General features: G+C 47.6%; 1 protein-coding gene across 1 annotated transcript; it reads right to left on the reverse strand.

Annotated features, from left to right (window-relative positions):
* Positions 1-5,220: 5,220 nt before the first annotated feature.
* Positions 5,221-19,112, reverse strand: SRP68 (signal recognition particle 68). Its single transcript, XM_085077824.1, has 16 exons — positions 18,926-19,112; positions 16,951-17,017; positions 16,316-16,429; positions 15,259-15,454; positions 14,461-14,543; positions 14,139-14,248; positions 13,722-13,804; positions 13,340-13,480; positions 9,942-10,040; positions 9,611-9,675; positions 9,167-9,326; positions 8,396-8,490; positions 8,034-8,163; positions 7,541-7,616; positions 6,961-7,013; positions 5,221-6,560 (listed from the first exon to the last, which is right to left on the reverse strand). Exons 1-16 carry the CDS (start codon positions 19,071-19,073, stop codon positions 6,333-6,335), a joined length of 1,848 nt encoding a protein of 615 aa, XP_084933950.1. The 5' UTR covers positions 19,074-19,112; the 3' UTR covers positions 5,221-6,332.
* Positions 19,113-20,488: the final 1,376 nt, after the last annotated feature.

The raw sequence follows: 20,488 nt of genomic DNA on the forward strand, positions 1-20,488 counted from the left end.
CCAAAGTGACTCTCCAGAGCCTCAGAGCAGCCTATTTGAAAAAAACTTCCTCACCACTGGGAAAATAGGACACGATTTTCTGGAGTCTAAAATTACTGGGTCCTCAAACCTTGTTTTGCTCTGTGTTATCTCTCCCAGCTGATAAGCAGAGGGGAAGTGCAAAGGCCCCAGGACTTCTCCCTGCAGGTGGAATTAAGACCCATTAAAAAGCTTCCTGGGTCAGGGCAGGCTCAGCTCTCTGCCAGGACCTGCAGAGGTGAAGAGGCTCTGCATTCAGAGCCAGCTCAACTCCATGGGATCTTCCCCCAAAAAAGAGAGGTGGCCAATCCAGCATGGCACCAATGGGCAGCCCTTGTCCTGCTCCTTTGGATCTCTCTAACTACGGGACATTCCCACCACGCCACCTCCTTAACAGCCCAGTCCCGAGGCTCTTGTGGACTACTCATCTCCAGACCCTTCAGACATCAAAAGGACCTGCCTGCTTCCCACCCCACGGCCTCTCCAGGCTCATTCCAGCATCCTGCAGCTCCCTCTGAGTTCAAGCCCCAGAGCTAGCAAGCAGGACATCAGGGCAATTCCCTGCAGCAGTTAACGCGTTAGCCTAATTTTCCTCTCCCCAGAGGATTAGCAAGGCTGTAATAGCACTAAATAAATTCACTAATGGCAGATTCTCAGGACACTTTGTCTGGAAAACTTGCTTGTAACTTACAGGATGCAGCCTGCAAATTTGGCTTTATTATCTAGTGACAGGGCTGAAGGGAGCTGCTCCCCAGCAGGGCGATTGGATCTGAACAAGATGTGTCCTAGATCATTAACGAGGCAATGAGGTAATTAAACACCTGCCTGGAGAGGCAGCCTTCACACACATGACACAGCTGGAGAAGCAGCCCATGGAATCAGGGTGGGAGATCTGAGCTTTTGGGGTGTTTGTCTCAAAGCTGCTTTGCCCAAACAGGAGTGGCCTGGAGAAGGGAGCATCCCCAGCAAATTCTGGGATAAAGCACCAGGCAACCAGCCCGTGATGGAAAGCTAAACACGATGGAGGGCAGGTTTGCTCCCCACACTCAGGTGCAAGGCAAAGGCCCTGCAATGTGCAAAAATACCTGCAGGATGGTGTATTGCAGCAGGTGGCCAACCAGAACACGTGCCCTGAACAGCTCACTGTTGTTTCTGCTTGGGAGAACAACCTTAACACCAAGAGCTGACTGAAGGGATTTGGAAAAGAGGGGCCCAGGTTGGAGTGCAAGACCTGGAGGCCCTTAGGAAGGAGGATGTTCACACCAGCTAGGAAGGATCACACTTTCAGACACCCTGCAAGCCAAACCAAACTCCCTGAAGGGCTCTGCATGCACCCCAGGGCCATGAGGGAGCAGAAACAAACCCCTCCTGGGTGACTAAGGCAGGGGACAAAACGGTGGCAGACCCTGCAAAACACCTCCCAACCCATCTGTGAGGGCAGAGGGTGCAGCAGCCAAGAACATTTGAATCAGGGGGTCTCAAAATGCAGCTCCAGCCCAGAGCCCCAAACGCTTTTCAGTCACACTGCAAAGCTCCATTTCTGAGCTGCTGTTGCCTGACTCAGCAGCAAGTGCTTCTGCGTCACAGGCAGGGAGCAGAGCAGGATGAATGTGTCTGCCACAGCTAATTCTGCGTGGCCAGACCTCACCTTCCCCGACTTAATTTGATGCTCTGAGAAAATTAGACGTTCTCCTGCTTCTGTGGAAAAAGGCAAGCACTGAAGGTAATTCAGAGGCTTTGATGCTGCTCTTTAGTCATTCGGGCACCACAGCCCCGGCATCGCTCCCTGCACTGACCACGGGCAGGGAGGGGAGTCACTAATCCTCATGCACAGCGTGTCAGCCTGGGGCAAAGCGCCCTGTCTGTGCCGTGCGTGGTCCTGCAGCCCAGCCAGGCAGCGACAAGATCATTTACAGGGCAAGGGTTTTGACTCTAATAACCCCAACACCTCGGGTACTCAGTTTGATGAAGATCCCAGTGTGGCAGTGCCTGGAAATGCCAAGTGCACGCTCTGGGTCTGGATTTGAGTGGATGGCACAGGGGAACATGAAAGTTGTGCCCAGGGCCACCCGCGCTCAACAGACGTGTAAATGACACCCTTTGAAAGTGGTTTTAAACCTCCCCTCTGAGCCATTAATGCATTTTAGGCCAGAGGTGGGAAGGTTTTCACCCTTGCAGCAGCCCAGGGAAGGGCTGGGGATGACACAGCCTCCTCCCTCGCACACGGAGTTTGCACTTGGGCTCAGCTCTCAGCTGAATGCTGCACCAGCATTGAGCAAGTTGGTCACAACGCAAATCCCCACTGCAAACAGAGAATGAGGACACTCCGGGCCTGGATGCTCCAGAGCAATGACTCCCTGCTCTGTCCTCACCCAAATCCCACCGTGAGCCACTTCCCCGAGAGCCGAGTGACAGCACTCTGTCACCCAGTGGCTTTGCAGGACTGGACTGCTCAGGCACAAAGCAGAGTCAAGCCCAGGAAACCTCACCCAAAGGGAGAGGGGCAGGGAGGGGCTGCATTTCTCAAACCTGCTCACCTTCGGCGTGCTTTGGGTGAGCCCGAGACGCCAGAGCCCAGCACGAAGCAGCTGTAGGTGCTTCCCCCTGGGATCAGCTCCCCGTGAAGTCACTCACACCGAGCCCTGCGAGCGCCAGGGCTGGAGGGGCAGATCCCGGGAAGGAGAGGGACTCGAGCAGTGACCCCTCTTTGTGAGCTGGGCTGGACGGGCAGCTGCAGCCCCAGCACCTCCTCACTCGGAGCAGGGCAGGGAGAAGGTAGAGCAGCGGGGAGAGCTGGTGCTGCTCCTGCCGCAGCCCCGGGACAGCCCAGCACAGCGGCTGCTGCCAGCCCAGCTCCGCCGGGATCACCGCCTGCATTCCTCCCTCCCTCCCGGGTCACAAAGGGCTTTCCTTTGACAGGAAAACTGACCTCCAGCTGTTCGTGTTTGAAACCAATCCATCCCGCAGAAAGAGGAGCAGCCACAGAGAGTCAGTATCTCATCAAATCACTCCTTAAGTGAGCAAACTCCCCATTTACACCCCGGCTGCAGCCCCCCAGTACCTGTGCTGACAGCGCAGCTCACAAGAGCTCTGAGGGAGCACAGACATCTCTCAGCAGATGCATCTTCTCTCAAGATCGAGTTCTACTCCCACTGCAGTTGCACAGGGACTTCCCACACCTCAATCCAGCACCTGCCAAACCTACAACCTGGTGTTCAAGAGACACAGCCACAAAAGCCCCAGAGAGCTGACAGTGCCCACCTGGCATGTCCCACAGCTGGAGCAGCTTGGATTAGGCAACAATTTTCTAGCCACAAAATCCCTTGTTTAAAATATCCCCAACTCTTTTCTAAAGGAGGCAGACACTGTTATTAAGAGCTCCCACGCCAGACTGTTACAATCCCATTTGCCACCTTTCAGCTCTCACTGCCCAGTTTGCCTCCTGCTCATCACTTCTGTGTCACCCATGAGTCCCCAGACCCCTCAGACTGCACGACCAGAAATAAACATTGCCCAGACACAGCTCTATCACTGGTGGTGGGGTGAGGGCCACAAACATCTCATTCCTGTTTTAATAGATGCAATGGTACCAAGCATGGCCAGCTCAGCCTGTAATTAAAATTCCAGGGCTAATCCCAAAGATACTCCATAGGAAAAGTGGATTGAAAGCAATCCTCTTGACCATTCTGCTGGAGTTTCCTGTTTTGAGGGCAATCACGTGGCCTCCTTGCCAATTAATTCATGGAAAGAGAGCAAGCACTTTAAAGGAACAGCAATGAAAGAGCAGGGCAATAAGGAAGTTTCCAAGGGATGTTTCCAAGCCCCACAAGCCAGTACTCTGCACCCTGCCCTGGCTCAGGCCCAACACACACAATTTCCCTGGGCAGGTCCAGGGGAATTTTCTGGACAGCAGACATTTCATCTGCCTGTGCTGTCCCCTTGCAGTTCCCTGAGCCTCACCTCTGCCAGTCCAGGCTGCACTGCAGAGCTAAAAGCCTCAATATTGTCAGTCTGGCCTGCATCATATAGGTGACCTTTTTTGCCATTTTTGGGTTTTTTCCTGTGCCTCATCAGCACCTTTCATGTGATTTAAGCCACACCACTCCTCACAAACCCCAGTGCACTCACTTTCCACTAACATTACACCAAAACAAACAGCCAAGTCACCTTGGAGTGGTGTTATCTGAGCCCTGGGGCAGAAGATCCTCCTGCAGAGCTAAGTGGCCATTCCCCAGGGGTTCAGTAGCTCCAGGTGATGGTGTGACCTCCATCCTCTGAATGCTTGGGAGGCAAAGAGTGCTTGGCGTTCCCAATACAAACTACACGCCTCAGAGGTCAGGAATAAAACCTTTATTGTTTTCAAATTTCTTATCTGCGTTCAACTCATCAGTTATCTGTCAAAAGATGTTTGGCATAGAGAGGCCAATTGCTCTCAGGTTTTTGTAACTGTAACTAGAAAGTGGCCGCAGTAGGAGTTTCCCTGGAATCAATCCAGGCACCACACAGATCCGTGGAAGGAAAGCAGAGTTTGGTGCAAACCAAACAGGAGAACAATTCTGTGATTTGATCCAAAAGTTGAGAATGAAAGAGCAGCTCAGCTGGACACAGTGACCAGATGAGTCTGGTCCTTGTGGGCCTTTCCTTGCCTAGAAGGAAATGGGCTCAGTGGGGAAGAGAAATCTGCCCATCAAGACCAAATTTTCTAAAAATTGCCATCTGATGAATAAAGCCTTCCACGTTTCTTTCACCTCTACACTTCTCTTTCTCCTGTAAAATGCCCCTGCAATCCAGAGGCAAAGGGAATTGGTACAACACCAGAAATTCCCATTTTGTTTCCATGTGGCACAACATTAAACACAAACAAGAAGTTCCTCCTCCTTCTCCTCCCACCTCTCTCTGAGCGCAGAGTCCTCTCCAAAGAACAGAGTCCTTCTGTACTTGGAGAACTCACAAATCAGATCAACTTGGAACAAAGTGAACATTCACATTAAAATAATGGGAATTGTTAATTCCCCCCATTCATCTGACATGCACCTTGCAAGGAAAATTCCCATTACAACAAAAACCAACCATTCAAAACAGTCCTGTTTCCAACCTTAACCCCAACGCCTAAAAATGGAGAAAAAACACCAAGACCAGACAACCAGAACAAACTGCTGCTTCACCTACCAGTTACAGGCTGAGTGAAAACCCACACAACGCTGGTGGAAACTTCCAAGTACTTTATTTAGGAACAGTTCTGTCCATGTGCTGTGGGGTTTTGTCCTGTTGAAGTAATCACAATTATGAAATTATCAGCACTTTCAAAGTGCCCATCCCCGTGGCACCTGGGTGCTTTATAAAAAAAAGCTGTCTGGCACGACAGAGATGAATTATCACTCACAATCCCACTGGTCTCCTGTTCCTTATCCCTCATTTCAGGTGTAGCTACTGACCAGGAACAAGGAACAAAGCAACAGATGAACTCCAGAAAAAGATCATCTTGTTTTCAGGCAAGGCTTAGGTCAGAGACAATACAAACACCGAGAGACCCAACTTCCCATGAAGAGCAAGTAGCTATTTCTAAAGCCACCCATAAAGCTAGTTTCCCAGGAAAATCCTTCTAGGAATAGGTTCTATACTGTATTTAGGTATTTAACCAAGTGTGTGTATGAATAAAGAAGGGTGCTATTGGCCCAGAGTACAAATTCACCCACCACAGCAGGGGTAACCATCAATATTTGACATTTGCCATCCTTATTGATAAGGAAAGAGGCTCTATTTTGTCACTTCTGAATGTTACTTTCTTAAAAAATATAGAGACTTCTGGGAGTTGAAAGGGGAGGAGAGGTTGGCCCCTTGGCTACTGTTCCACAGCCACTGTGTGGGAGCTTCACCTCACTTGTTTAGCTCTGCACCTACTTCTGCTTCTGTTTCACAATTACAACCCAATTTCTAGACCAAAATACCAAATTACAGTGTCAAATAATGGGGCAGAGGGAGGAATAAAATCCTATCTATGCCCTGGTCCATGGTAAGTGGATGTGTACCAGCCCTGAACAGGCCACTGATCACAAAAGGTCTCCAGGCAGAACAGAATTTCTCTGTGCTCCAGGTTATTTTCAGCTATTTATAGTGTATGTTTGTTTCTGAGTAATTGTTTGTCTTTAATACACTGGGAGAGAATGTGAGTGCAGACATTAACACAGGACACGGGGGAGAAGATGGTAAAACTTCCCTCTGTTGGTTTCAGGTGCAGGTATTTGTGTCCTAGAACCTCTTGGAGCTTTGCCTTCAATACAGAATAAAACCTCTGTTCCTCTGGGGGGTCCTGGTTAACTTTTGAATCCAAAAATGCCCTTTATATATCCTGTGAGGCCACTCTTGGCCTTCTGCTCCACCTTGTCCTCCAGAGGTGGGAAAGCAACATGGTTAAGGGCCAGGTCAAAGAACAAGGGCTTGCATGGAATGGGCTGGAATCCTGGTGGGAAGTGCACGAGGCTGACTTGCTTGCTGACCAGAGAAGGATCCAGGCAGAAAGTCTCAAACCGTTCTGAGAGTGGCTGCAAGAGACACAGGCAGGGACACAAATTAATCACCAGTCCCATCAAAAGGGACAAACAAAAAGGACTGAGCAGCAACTGAGACAAGAGAAGCCCAAGTTCCCTTGTGAGGCCTCTGGGGACCTTGAAATTACTCAAACTCCTGTCAAAGCACAGCTGCAGGATCTCTGGAAAACCCTCCCATGTGCAGAGAAAGCTAAATAAAGCAAGCTGCCACACTGGAAGATGCAGGCAGCCTCCCAGCTCCTATCCCACTGTGTCAGGTAACTTCAGCATGTGCAGAAGGAAAAAAGCCTAATAAAATCTCCTACATACACCACAAATGTGACATTCTTGACTTGTGAGAGACACAAAGGTAACAGGATGAAGGTGATGTTCATTAAGAGCTCTCAGCTCTTACCTTGCCATCCTTGACCTGAGATGGAGACTCAGTCTCATGAGGATCACTTGCATCTGCAAAATTGAAGAAAAGGTGGTAAGAAGAACAGGCTTGACCTTGGTGTAGAGTAGGACTGTCTCAGGAACCAGCTGTGCTCCAAACTTAGCCCAAGAAATCATAAAGTTCATCCATCCCCAAAAGTTCTGCTGACCAGGCTGACACTGACAAAGGGAGAACATCACTGCTCTCCCCTTTCTGAGTAGTTCTCCCAGACAGGCAAAACTGGGATGAGGTAAGGCAAATGTGTTTGGAACAAAAAAAGTTAAACACTGAACTGTTCTGTGCAGGTTCCCAAAATGGGTGCACATTCCCAGGAAAGGTTTCCACATCCCTGGGCAGGGAGTGAAATGACAATGTCCAGTCACTCAGCTAGAGGCAGCTAGAACTGGGGGAAAAAAGTACTTTTCCACAGCCTGTGTGAAAGAGAGTGAAGTGGGAAAACATTTGGAACTCTGGAAATGAAATAAAAGGAATGAAGTAACTGTAGGGCAATTAGTCAAGACACATTAGAGCAGAGTTCTAGTACAGCTGTGCTACTCACCTAATATAGCTGCTGCTTGCAAGGAATATTTCTCTGCATTGACTTGAGTGATGAGATCCTGAACATCAGGCAGCTCCTAGAGCATTAAAGAAAATGATTTGAGAGCCTGAAATGTACCAGTGCAAGAGTCAGAGCAAAAGTAAAACCAGACAAAGTAAGAACTAAGAAGTTAACTCCTTGTGTTGATTAGCTTTCCCAGAAGGGGAAAAGCTACAGCATTGTGCTTCAGGCACTACAGAAGTTGTATAAGGAGAATATGCACAGGTGAGAAAGAGTGGTAAATTGTTTTGGAGTGGGTGCAAGTCTGTCCCTCCTCCAAGCAAGCAACCAGATGAAGTGTTGCCATGTCACTAGAAAGTCTCTGCTATAATGAACATTATCCTTCTCCCTATTTAAAGATCAGCCTTGAATGGTAATGACTTGGCACCTAATTACCAATAAATAGTGGGACAGAGCTGCTTCATAAACTTCAGCTTCAGGACTGGGTTCCTACCTTCAAGCTGTTCCTGTGAGCTCCAGCTCCTGACTGAACCTCACGGGCATATTTCAGCACCCTCTCGTACAGCACAAGGGCTTCACTCCATTTCTTTACCAGGACATAGGACTGGGCAATGAAGAAACACCTGCAACAGTCAAGAGTGGATTCCTGACATGTTTGTTATCCACACCTTTTGCCAACTGAAATGACTGAGAACAGGAGATATCCTAAAGGCAGTTTCCCTTTAGGATCCAGTCTCCATTTCAAAAAAGGGTAGAGGAAACTGCATCAAAGGCCTGCACAGCACACAGAGCTATGGAATTATAACCTTTGAAGGTGCCATGTGTGCTAAAGAAAACCTGGCTGTTTCTAGTCACCTGTAAGCTTTGTACACGAGTGTCTTCAATCCAATCTCTTTTTGGAAGTTCTTGTCCTCTTCTAGGCCAGGAAGTTGTGTCAGTTCCACAAGGTTCTGTGCAAAAGAGAATCAGAATAACAAATGCAGGCATTGCCTTCCTCTGGAATCTGCTGGACTAAGAGAAAGCTGCCCCTTTTGACAAGTCAACAGTACACTCCCAGGGAAATAGTTTCCAGTTTTCTAATTATCGGTTTTCTAACCTTGTGAAGGACTCTCATTGAAACTTGTGTAAGTTGCCCTTAGGACAGACTTCCTGACACAAACAGGAATTAGGACAAAGACTCCTTAGATTTCACATGAACTAATTCTTTCATGAGGCATTTCCCTCTGCCATTCACAACTGCTTCAGCCACAGGCTCCCTCAGTTAACTGAAAAATTATAGGAGAAACTGAGAAATTGCTTATGAAGAACAAGTATTTTTAGCTGCTACTTTCCCTGGCCAGCAGAAACTAATGCAGCTCTGAGTGTGCTGTGTAAAAGAGTCAGAAATACTATTTTAAAACTGTATTAGAGTGGACAGCCAAGCAGACACCCATCCAAGCAGCAAGTTCTGCTCACAACTAGAAATGTTCTTTTGTGTTTCATGCAGATGTTGAACATCTTCAAGGTCCTTGTAGGCACTCAGCTGCTCTTCAGACTTCACAGTAGTTCACTTGCAGTGCTGCATTGTCTAACACAACCTTTTGAACCCAAAAAGGATGAGAGCTGGCTGTGTTTTTGCAGCATTACCTGCAGGATGATGTCGTAGAGGCGGATGAGGTCCTGCGGCCGTGGCGAGCGCTTGCCGTCCTCCTCGGAGCGCTGCTGCTGCAGCAGAGCCTTCTGCAGGGACTTGGCCATGCTCTCGTTGCGTTTGATGGCTGTGGACAGCTTGATGTAGGTCAAATAACTGCCCAAAAAAAAAAAGGAATTCCATCAGTACTGTCAGAGCTCCTCGGATATTACTCTGTGTTCTGAACTGGTGGCACAAAAACATCTGGAAGGTCAATGTGAGGGTCTGGAGTAAAATGTTTAGAAAGCTGCCGAAATTAGATCCTTATCTGTACAGTCATCCTTTGAGATCCCAGAGGGCCAGAACACAAACCCCATCAAACAAAACCAAACAAAAATAAAATCTCGACATAAGAACATGGCTTCTTCACACTAGCAGTGGCAGCAGTGTTTGCCCATTACCTGTGTAAGTACTGGATGTTGGACACCTTCCCAGAATCATTTTCCAGAGAGTGTTCTCGCTGCTTCTGTGGGAATTGGAGACAAAATACTGCATGATTTACTTAAAACTGGCAGCCATGGGAAGAAACACATAGAAGCAACTCAAGGTTTGGGTAAACCATGGAAGCTGTAACAGACTTCCAGGCAAAAGGGGAAGGGCTTCTCCACTGCTATTCCTCCACTCTGAAGAGAATAAATAAAAATTTTGCAGCTCTTTATTAAAGAAATCCCAGCAAGTTTAGCACTAAATCAGTCCCAAATAAACACTATGTGGTTGATGTTTGCTGCTTACCTGGTCTGGTTTCAATTCTTCCCGAACAGCCTGAATGGCATCTCTGCACTCACTGAGCAAAGACTCAAACAAACGTTCCTTTGTCTCCTCATTTTCTGCCTAAGAGCAAAGGAGATTCCAGACAGATTAGAAATCAGAAATTTTTGTATGATGCACGATTTAACTGAGGGGATTAAACAAAGTTTTTCCTAAACTATGCCTTTAAGGTCCATGGGTAGTTTGAACTCCAATCCATGCCTGTCTGCAACACATTCTTGGGGGAAAACTGCCAGAAGTCATGGGGAATGGGGTCAGTGCTGAGAATTTAGCAGCACTGAAGGCCTAGCAGACACAGCTCATGGCCTCATCCCTGCACCAGCCACCTTCCTTCCCAGCAACTCCCTGCCCTTCCTGGATGGCACCTGCACAGCTCCCTGTGCTGAGGCTGGATAGCTTTGTGGGAAAGAACAGAGCTGAGCAGTCCTGAACTGGCAAAATACCAATGCAGACAGCTTTTGTTATGCTGATTTAATTTTCCCCATGTGGTAAGAACATGTAGATGATTATCTTTCCTCCACTCCCACTCTAGCAATGCTCACAGTGGCAATAACTTGCTTGTTTGAAGCATTTTTTTACAGTAACCCTATATTTTAGCAGCAGGAGTGACTGAGTGCTTTTCTGCTGTCGCCATAAGTTTTGAGTGAAAAAAGAGTGAAGCAGCTTTTGGCCTTCTGCCCCAAAACCAGAACTTGGGAACAACTTTCAAAAAACAAGTTGAAGCCTGATCTCTGCCTAATTCCTTGGCATACCGTGTACCCAATTAAACAAGCTCCCAAATTCAGCTTTCATTCAGATGCTGAGAAGGTAACCAGGTGGGACTTGCAAGACTCTCACTGATGCAGTAAGAAAAAACTGCTCAGAAGCAAACCCTAACCTCAAGGAGTGAAGGAGGATTCAAGAGCACCAGCACTGGGCTCCACCACTCCCATGTTAGCTAACAGTGTAACACGAGCTTTGCTGCAATATATTTGCAATTGTCCAAAAGGATAAAAAACTGTCTAAACCATGCTCAGTTATCTTCTGTACAGCTCTGCAGTCTCTGCCCCTCCACTTCCCACATTTGCAAACCCAATCAGGAATGTTATTTTTACTCCCTCACAAAGCCTCAGGTACCCTGAGACGAAGGCGGTTTTTTGGGTTTGGGCTTTTTTTTTTGTTTTTAATTTAAGATTTGCTGGGAGAATTTTTAAGGTGGGACTGACTCCTGAGAATAACCAGAGACGAGTCTGACTGCATTCTCAACCTCACCCAGAGCAGCACAGCAATTTCACTGTAAGCACAAAAATGAAAACAGACACAGCCAGATCATCACTCAGGCACAAACAGGGCAAGGGCTGGGCCCTGCAACGAAACAAAGGCTTTCCTTTCCAAGCAAAAACTCCTTAAGCTGATTCTGTGCATAAATACATGTTCTGATTTGGGAGGTATCAGATCACAGCACTGAGATACTTGATGTGATTCAAGTCTCCTGACAGAACAGCAGAGGTTCATCTCAGAGGGTTCATAGAAATCAATCCCACTGAACCCAATTCCAAAGGTGGAGGGCTCAATTGTTTTTCTTTATTCTAAACCACTGTGTAACATCTCTGACAGTTATTACACCCATTTTTGCTGCAATCCTGAGATAAGCACAAAATCCTTGAGGCAATACCAGGTAGGAGCACACTTGTGTCATGCTGCCCAGCAACCTTGTCACTTCTACCTGGTGAGAGCCAATGGGCCCTCAAAGTCATGCCTTCAAATCTACAAAAAAAAAGACATAAGCAATTTTAAACTTGGATTCCTATTTCAGTTTGGCTTATTTGTTCTGTTCCTCCCATTGCCAATAAGACACCAAAGGCAATAGTATAATTGCACTGGGAAACTCCATTTTTACACAGAACAAACTGGTTTTACTCCTAATTAAACCCTGCAGAGCACTGCTCTTGTGTCAGGGTTTCAGCTCAGTGAAGACAAGCAGAAAGGTGCCAAAGATCCCAGGAACCACATTTCATTCAGCTGAAGCTGGACTGCCCATCATAGCTGACACAACAACAGAACTGCTGCCAAAAAGGTAAGTTTTAGCCCTCTGGGAATGTAAACAGTGCTCCTGCATGCTCAGCTCTCACCAATCTGCTCAACTCCTCTGTTTAGTCAGAGCTTCCCAGGAATGCAAAGCAAGATGAGAACAAATTCAGGCTGTTCTACCACTGCTTTAGTGGGCAACTGAACTGAAAAAGTCCAACTGTCAGCTTGGCAGGATGGAAGTCAAACAAGGGAACAGTGAACTCTGAGCTGTACTTCCACCTGCTGGCCACACTTATGTCCTTCCTAAAACCAAATCCATTCAGCAACATCCAATTCCTTACATTATGGCAAGGGTGGGTAACACTCAGGTTTCCTACCCAGCCACGTCCTGTTTATCCTATTCACATTCTTCTTACCATCCCCTGCTTTGGTCTTACCCCTTTGTAGGGTTTTTGTCTTATCATTAATATTTTTATTTATCATCATTATTCTCCTGGTGAAAAAAGGTTTTTAATGCTGCAAAAATCCCATCTTTAGTGGCAACAGTTTTTATTGAACATCCTTTCAGTGCCTTTTCAAACTCTGAGTGTGTATGCAGCCACTGAAAAGCAAGATACACCATCTGGTCACCATTTCCAATGAAAAAAACCTGTGTGGAAAACTTGACTACAATACTAAAGACATGCATAGTGTGTGCCACTGCAAGTTCCAAAGAGTTGGACTTCAATGATCCTTGTGGGTTCTTTCCAATTTAGGATATTCTATGAAGCATTTTGGAACCATTACATCTGAAATCGATTTACATCCTGACCTTTATTAATCCATTTCCTGCTTTTAAAGACTTCCACAAGTCAGTAAGAGAGTGGAATGAATCTCATAGCACCTGCAACACCTGGCAAATTGCTATTTGTTGCTGAAAAAGATGTGGTCAATACATATCTATTTTCTTCTGGCTGCTCTGAAGTTGAAGCATTTGAGCAAGATGCTTAAGGAAATTAGAACAGTAATTCAAAACCAGTTACTCTTGAAAATGTAACCTTCATTTCCAAGTGATGTACTAATAATAATGGTTATGACCCTGCTGCTGAAAGGCAGCACAGAATGTTCCAAGGAGCAGGAATACTCAGAACAGATCTCCCAGACTACCCCACTCAGCAGACTGTGAGAGCTATCTCCAGCTGACACTTCAGCTTTGGGTTATAATCAGTACTCCCACTTTTACCTCCAGCCTTCCAGCATTATTTGAAACTTTGAAAAAAAGATTACTCAAAAGCTTTTAGTCCAGGTCCCAGGTATTGCACAAAGGGAAGAGGATGGTTAGAAGGGCTGTGCTGGAGGAGGCTGCTGGTTACCTGAGCGATTGCTGCCTCGTTGTCAGCCAGCCCCAGCAGGAAGATCCTCACTTTGTCAATCTTCACTGGGACAGTTCTCCCTCTCCACTCCACCTCGCTCATCGTGGCTGCTTGCTTTGCCCGAGTCTGGGTGATCAGTGCCTGCACAGAACACACTGAGCTTAGGAGCCTTACAGAGATCCAAAACTAAACCTTCTGAATTCATGTTAGACTTGACTATTTTGAAATCAAGGGCTTTTTGAGAAAGCGTTGTTTCCCACGGAGCCTAGGCTTGCTTGCTCATTTCTGCTCTATTCTGGCTCTTGAATGGTTTGCTGCAGCAATATTCATGCTCAGCACAGTCATAATGAGTATTTCAAGTTGAAGCATGCAAATAAATTACCTCCAGTTTTTCTGCAAGAAGACCTTCAGTGCCACCAGACCTCAGTCTCATCTGCATCAACTCATTCATGGCAGACTGGTCACCTGAGAGAATCAACAAATTGAGATGACATTTCCATTTGACTTCAAAATTATTTTCATATACAAAAACTAATCATTAGATTTTATACTGGCAGTTGAGGAACAAACTTGCAGTTTCATTCTGACTTCACTGGCAAGCTACCACAAACTGTTATTCTGTCTTTCTACACATAACCACAGGTACTGTTGCAAAATGAGGCCCTGTCTCCATTTCTAAACTGTCCCAGAACATGTCCAGAATTGCTCAAAATATTAAAGCCTCAATGTCACTTAGCCCAGGATTTAACTAGACCAATACTGCTTTCCTGTGAAAGGATGAGGTTCCCCCTTCCCTTACCAATGTTGTAGGCACAGTAGCGGATGTTGGGTGAGATCTCCTCCACACGCTGGTTATACAGCACAGCTTGCTCTTCTGTGAAAGCATTGGCCAGCTTTTCATAGATGGTCCTACAGCAAAGGACAAATATTAGCACTGAGGAGTGTGTCACTTGTGAGGTGCTGTCCTCAGGGTTTGTGTCTCTGCTCTGCAGGATGCTATTTCTTCAGCAGCACCTTCCAGTTAAGCACAATCAACTAAACAACTCACAGGGTTACTGAACATATACTGAACAGATCCAACACTACTTACTAAATCAAGCTGGTGAAGTGGGGGGACTCACTTGCATTTGTTGAAAGCCTCCATTGCTGCCTTCCACTCCTGGTGCTCGAAGCGAAGCATCCCGGTGAGATAAGCCATGTATGCCTGAACACAGAGCAAGGCAAGGTCATTTCCCCACCACCAACAGCCTAATTAGTGCCACCTTTAGCACAAAGGCTGCTGCAACTCCTGCAGTGAGTGACTAAGCCTTGCCCTTTTCATTTGGGCTTCCCACAGAAGACAGCTGATTTGGATGCCAGGTTACAGCTACCTACCTTTTCTCGTTTAACTGATACTGCTACATTTCTAAGAAATCACAGAATCACAGAATGGAATCACAGAATGGCCTGGGTTGGAAGGGATCTTAAAGATAATCTAGTTCTACCCCCCTGCCATGGACAGGGACACTTTCCACTACACAAGGTTGCTCAGAAATTAAAGCAAATATATTTCTTGATTGTTATGCAATGGCCCACTGATGTCACAAAACCTTTTTCCCAGCAATATGCTATACAATGGCAGTTTAATTAACGAGTACAGCACTGCAGCTCCTTCTTCAAAGAGGTCACAAAAGTTGCTTTCTGTTTTCCAGGACCTGAAACCTCTAATCTTGTATTCTAGATGGCTACTTCAGTACATGTAACAAAAAGGTAACTCAGCAGATAAGCAGTTTCTCAGGCTGTGTTGCACCATCTTAGTCGCCCTCAATCTTTGTACTTTTATAATCCATTGATAGATAATAATTATTCCTTCACCCCAAATCCAAAGGTCTCTTGTTCAGCCTTTGCCTGTACAACAAGATAAAAGTATCAGTGGATACCTGTGCTTCCAGCTTTGTCTTGGCATCCACCCTGTTGCTCTCACAGAGCCTCTCCAGCTCCTCGGCGTGTTTCACAGCCTTGCGCAGCCGCGACAGCAGATGGAAGCGCTTGCGGGGCTCTGTGTTGGCTTCCTGCTTCAGCTGCATGGCATAGCTCCAGGCCCTCTCTGCATCCATCAGGATCAGCAGCAAATACCTGCAGGGCACAGGAGGGTTCATGGGAAAATAGTGACACTCAAATAAGAGTTGCATCACCACCAGTTCTTTGCCATTTGGTCTGGCAGCAGAAGTTCAGCTTGGTTAGTAAGAGGTAGATGTTTTTATTTCTTAACGTTGTAAGCACACAGAGTCTTGTTATTTCTAACTGTTTTCTGCTGTGCTTCTCACTCAGAAATGCAATCACCCCACTGAGGAAGAGAGTTTAGTATCATTCTGCAGCACCAGACACTGCAAAAACAAGGGATTTATCATTTTAAGCCACTCTTCAAAGTGGTTCAATATGTTAACAACACAGGTGAATCCAGCATCTCATGTTCTTTTCCCACAAGAAAAGATGAAACATGAGACATTTCAAGTGTTCCTAAAAGATGAGAAGTGAGCCCAAAATACTGACTATTCTCCACATATTCAGTCAGACAAGCATTCTGTCTATGTTAGAAAAACTAAGTAAAACTTGTAGTGCAATATTTCTGTTCAAAGGGAAGAGATTACATCTCCAATCACAACCTTGCTGGCTACACCATTCATATTACCAGCATTCCCATGCCTACCTTGCAAGAGATCTGAATAAACATTTCCTCTTTAATGTCACCAGAATTTACTGATTATGAAAAGAATTCATTTCAGCAACTATGAGAAAAAGAAGGAACAGCTGTGAAGCTGGATCTGAGCAGTGTCTCTTGCACCTGCACTGCAGCCAAAACTTCCATCTTTTATTAATAACGCACATCTCTGAAATGTTTTGAATGATATCACATAGAACACTTTTCCACCTGCTACAGAAATTACTGAAATTAAACTCTTCTTAAGAATTCTCAGTTCTATCCAGTCCCTGTACCTGTTGTCTGACAGAATCTCTTCAGTTACTTTCTTCCCAGTGAACTTGTGTCTGTTGCCCATCTTGAAGTTGAGAGTTTTGCGGAGCCGCCTCAGCCTGCGGGAGCAATAACCCCTAAAGAAAAGACAACCACAGTCAGTTTGGCCAAAGGACAACTTTGCTTCTGTCTACTGCTCTATCCAAACAGAAAAAAAAAAAGACTAAAGGCTGTGCCAGGCAATGTTTTAACAACTAAAACTCGATGTGTGACATATGGTAGCTCAAAAACCACCTGTAAAGCAGTGATTAACAGAAAGCAAGGTAAGGAGACAGGTAGCAACTCCTGATCTTGAAAAAATCAGAATGATGTTCTCCTTACTAACTGCTTTACATGAGCTTATTGAACACTGAGCTCTGGAGGAGCACAGTGATTGCCAGGGAGGTGTGAACACAAGCTCTTATGGGCAGTGGAGATGCAAGAGCCAGTCTGCACAGCCACAGAATGTTAGACCCAACGGAGATCAGCACACATCACCTCACAAGGCACAGCCTGTCAGGGGTATTCACCCGGCAGATGGGTTTTGCTGCCTGCTACAAGGGGGGTTACAGTTTAAATGAGGTGAAGGCAAGCCCCAGGAGCAGCTCCCCACACTCACCTGTACCTCTGGAAGTCCCCATGGCGCAGGCCGTGCTGCTGCTGCGACTCCTTCACGATCTGCAGGACTGCGACTCACGTTAAGGCACACTCACAGGGCAGCTGGCACCAGCTCCTCCTTCCACCCCAAAGGAACAGAAGGGAACCCCACAGACCCCATTCAACAAATGCACTTCGAACAGTGGGGCAGCCCAAAACCTCCTAAAAACAGAGAGCTGAGGGAGCTGATGGTTCTAAAGGACCTCATCAGTCCACAGCTCACTCCAGAGCTCCTGTCAGCAGGGACCAAGGCAAACCTCAAGCACCTCCTCCTCCAGGCATCCTCAGGAGTGCTGCTGTCACCAGAGCTCATTTTGGGATATAAACTGTACCAAGAGTTGTGATAACACAACTGACTGCTCCTGCCTGGCTACACAGCCTCACCAGCCACGCTTGTGACAGTTTTGTTGGCAAAACTGAGGTAGAGGGAAGCTTTCCTGCCCTGAAACATCCCCTTTCCCAGGAAAAGGACAAAACCACCCTGAACAGAATCACTGCTGCCTTCCCAGCACAGCTCCCACAAAGTGCTTTCTGAAGACAGAACTGCATCAAAAGAGCTTTTGGAAATAACTCAGAGGGCTGCTTTTCTCCTCAATTTTTCAGCAGATTTCTAGTCTTGCTGCACATTGCTGTAACAAGTATCTGTGACACAGAGCACTGCCTGTCACATGGGACACCACCACTCCTTCATTTCCATCCAGTCTGTGCATCCTTTACTGATTTGCAGAGTTCCTGTACTTCCTTTATTTCTTCAGTTACACTACCAAATAAAATCATGCCACATTCTAGTAAATTTGATCTTTTTAATTCAGTTTACAAGGCAGGTTATTTTGTGGAATAAAATCACCACCATAAACTGTGCTATATTCACATCCTAAAACTTCTCTTTTAAGCTTTACCAAGAAGCCTTTAAAAAAACCCACAACAGAAAACCAGACTGTACAATAACCTCAACAAAGGAAACACTGCTGCTATACCTAAAGAAACCACCAAACACTTAAAGCCTAAAATGGCAGATGTCTATCAAAGTGTTTTCTTGGGACTACACCTAAAAGAAAATCTCTTAAGTATTAAAAACCTGCACCAATAGTTAATACACTGAATTATTTCCAATTTGCAGAACAAACAAGTCAAACTGCAATGCCTCAACACAGCCCTCCTCATCCTTGCTGTCTACACAGGATTTTTTTTCAGACTCTCTTTTATCCTGCACTTGCTGAATTCATATCCCCTGAATTTTTTTATTTTTTCATTGACTTAGACATTCCCAGCATTACCAGGGCAATTGCTATGTCTGCATTTTACTCAACACCTACTGAGTACACAACACCTGCCATATGCCACGTGGAAAACTGCAACCTGATTTCCCTCGGGTTTCCCTCTGACCCAGAAGATAAAACTCAGCTCTATCACAGCTGTGCAGCTGCACTGGTTTCCCACCGAAGTTTCACCTACAAAAACTCCACGAGCTTCACGTGCCGAGATTTTAGAAGCACCAAATCTGCAGGAGCCAGTCTGCCACCTCAGTGCACCTGGTATTTTTTATATATTACTGCCTACTGTAAGTATCACCAGCAGTAGCTCATTGATGACCTGCCCTCATCCTAAAGCCCACAGCCCAGCACACAACTCCGCCGTGCAGGCTGCCACCCGCCGTCACGCGGTTCGGATGGAGAAACAGCTCAGGTAGAGAGTTACGGAGTCGTAACTCGGGAACGCTAGGCTAAGCCTTTTATCCACACCAACCCTTCCCGCAGGCCCAAGCCAGCACCGCCCGCATCTCCGGGGTGCCCCTGCGCGGTGCCGAGGCCGGAGCAGAGGAAATCCCGCCGCCCGCCGTCCCTGCCCGCCCGGCCCGGCGAGCCCCGCTGCCGCCACGTCCCCCGCCGCCCACGGGCCGGGCCTGCCACGTCCCCCGCCTCCGCCGCGCAGGATGCTCTCCAGCCCCAGGCTGTCGCCGAACCCGCCGGGCTGCGGCGCCGCCGGCCGCTCGTTCTCCTTGTTGTCCTTGCCGTCCTTGTGGTCCTTGCTCTCCTCCGCCCCGGCCCCGCGCCCGCCGCCGCCTCCCTGCCGCTCCGCCGCCATCTTGCGCCGCGGCCGCGGAGCATCACGGGCCGGGAGCGGCGCGAGGGGCCGCGCGGGGGCTGCCGGGAACGGGGAGGACCCTGAGGGAGGACGCGGGATGGGGATGGGCTCGGGGGATTCGGTGAGGAGAGCGGGGGGATTCCGGCAGCGTGCCGGGGCTGGGCGTCACCCAGGGCTTGGATACATCCCCCTGCGGCCCTCCTGCCGTTCATCCATTGAGGGCTGACCCCCTGAGCCCCCCAGCTCCGTCACAGTGCTCTGCCCCAAGCCCGCCCCTCAATGCTGACCCCAAAAACAGCCCACAGGGTCATTGCCCCCACCCTGTCCCCCTCATCTCCCCTAGGGCTGACCCTTCTCAACCCCCAGATCAGCGCCCAGGGTCACCACCCCCTTAACCCCGTCCTACTCACCCCCTCGACTGACCCCAAAATCCACTCCATACCTGCTGGGCACTGCAGGACCGGTCCTGCTCCTCCTGCCCCGGGGAGCCTCTCCATCCATCCATCCATCCATCCATCCATCCATCCCTTTGCACCTTCCCGGGACACCTGCGAGCCTCCTGCTTTGGGCAGCCCTCCAGGACCGGGGGTTTTCATTCCCCCTCCAGGAACGAGGGTTTAAATTCCCCCTTCAAGAAGAGGGAGTTTAAATTCCCCCAGGCCAAGCACTAAAAACAAAACCCCTCCCCACCTCCAGCCGCCCTAACCCCCTCGGGCTGTGTACCTGGTAAAAGAAGAGACTCTGCTGTTATTTCGAAGCTCCAAACACACCCAAATCCAGCAGCACCTCCCTGGAGCTGTTTCATGGTACAAGCACTGATGACCAGGTCCTTTTGCACATGGGGTTTAAATATTTGAACCAAGATTAGAGATACCTCATTAGGGACAACCACCAAACTGATTTGAGCATCCAATCCTAAATATTTACATCAACACAGACCTTAAAAGTACAAACTGCTCCAAGAGCTGGGCTCATGTTCCCAGACCCATCTTTGCCAGCCACAGCCTCTGCCTGCCTGGCTGCACTTTGCTGTCACACTACAAGGAGCAATTTCGGCTCCTCTCCCCTTCCAAGGGCACAGCTGTGATCTGTAATTCCTGATTTCAAAGTTCTCCTTTCCTCTCATAGACAGGAAAAAAGAAAAAAAAGAAATCAACCGTGTCCTCAAATGGCATCTAAACCAAACTGTGCTCCAGGATGATGCTGAACTAAGCAGGCACGGTAATTAGAGCCTGTTTTACAAACAGCAGCTCCTCTCTCGAGGCCGTGGTGGTTCAGACAGACTTGGGTTAGGCTGGCACGGCAGCACCCACCTTCAGGTGTCCCAACAAACACCCCGAGGGACCCACCCCAGTGGCAGAACAGCCACAGGCACATTTCTGCCACACCACCTTCCTTGTACACTAGCACAAAGC

The sequence above is a fragment of the Lichenostomus cassidix genome, chromosome 18, assembly GCF_008360975.1.
Source record: "Lichenostomus cassidix isolate B80296 chromosome 18, HeHo_3.0, whole genome shotgun sequence".
In the NCBI taxonomy this organism is placed as follows: domain Eukaryota; kingdom Metazoa; phylum Chordata; class Aves; order Passeriformes; family Meliphagidae; genus Lichenostomus; species Lichenostomus cassidix.

Bases quoted from the DNA above. Each gene is read 5' to 3' on its own strand.
- SRP68 (XM_085077824.1), bottom strand. From the start codon at position 19,073: ATGGCGGCGGAGCGGCAGGGAGGCGGCGGCGGGCGCGGGGCCGGGGCG. The intron at 16,430-16,950 runs GTGAGTGTGGGG...TCTTTTCTTTAG, and splicing joins GGGGACTTCCAGAGGTACAG to GGGTTATTGCTCCCGCAGGC. The intron at 13,805-14,138 runs GTAAGGGAAGGG...TGATTCTCTCAG, and splicing joins CTACTGTGCCTACAACATTG to GTGACCAGTCTGCCATGAAT.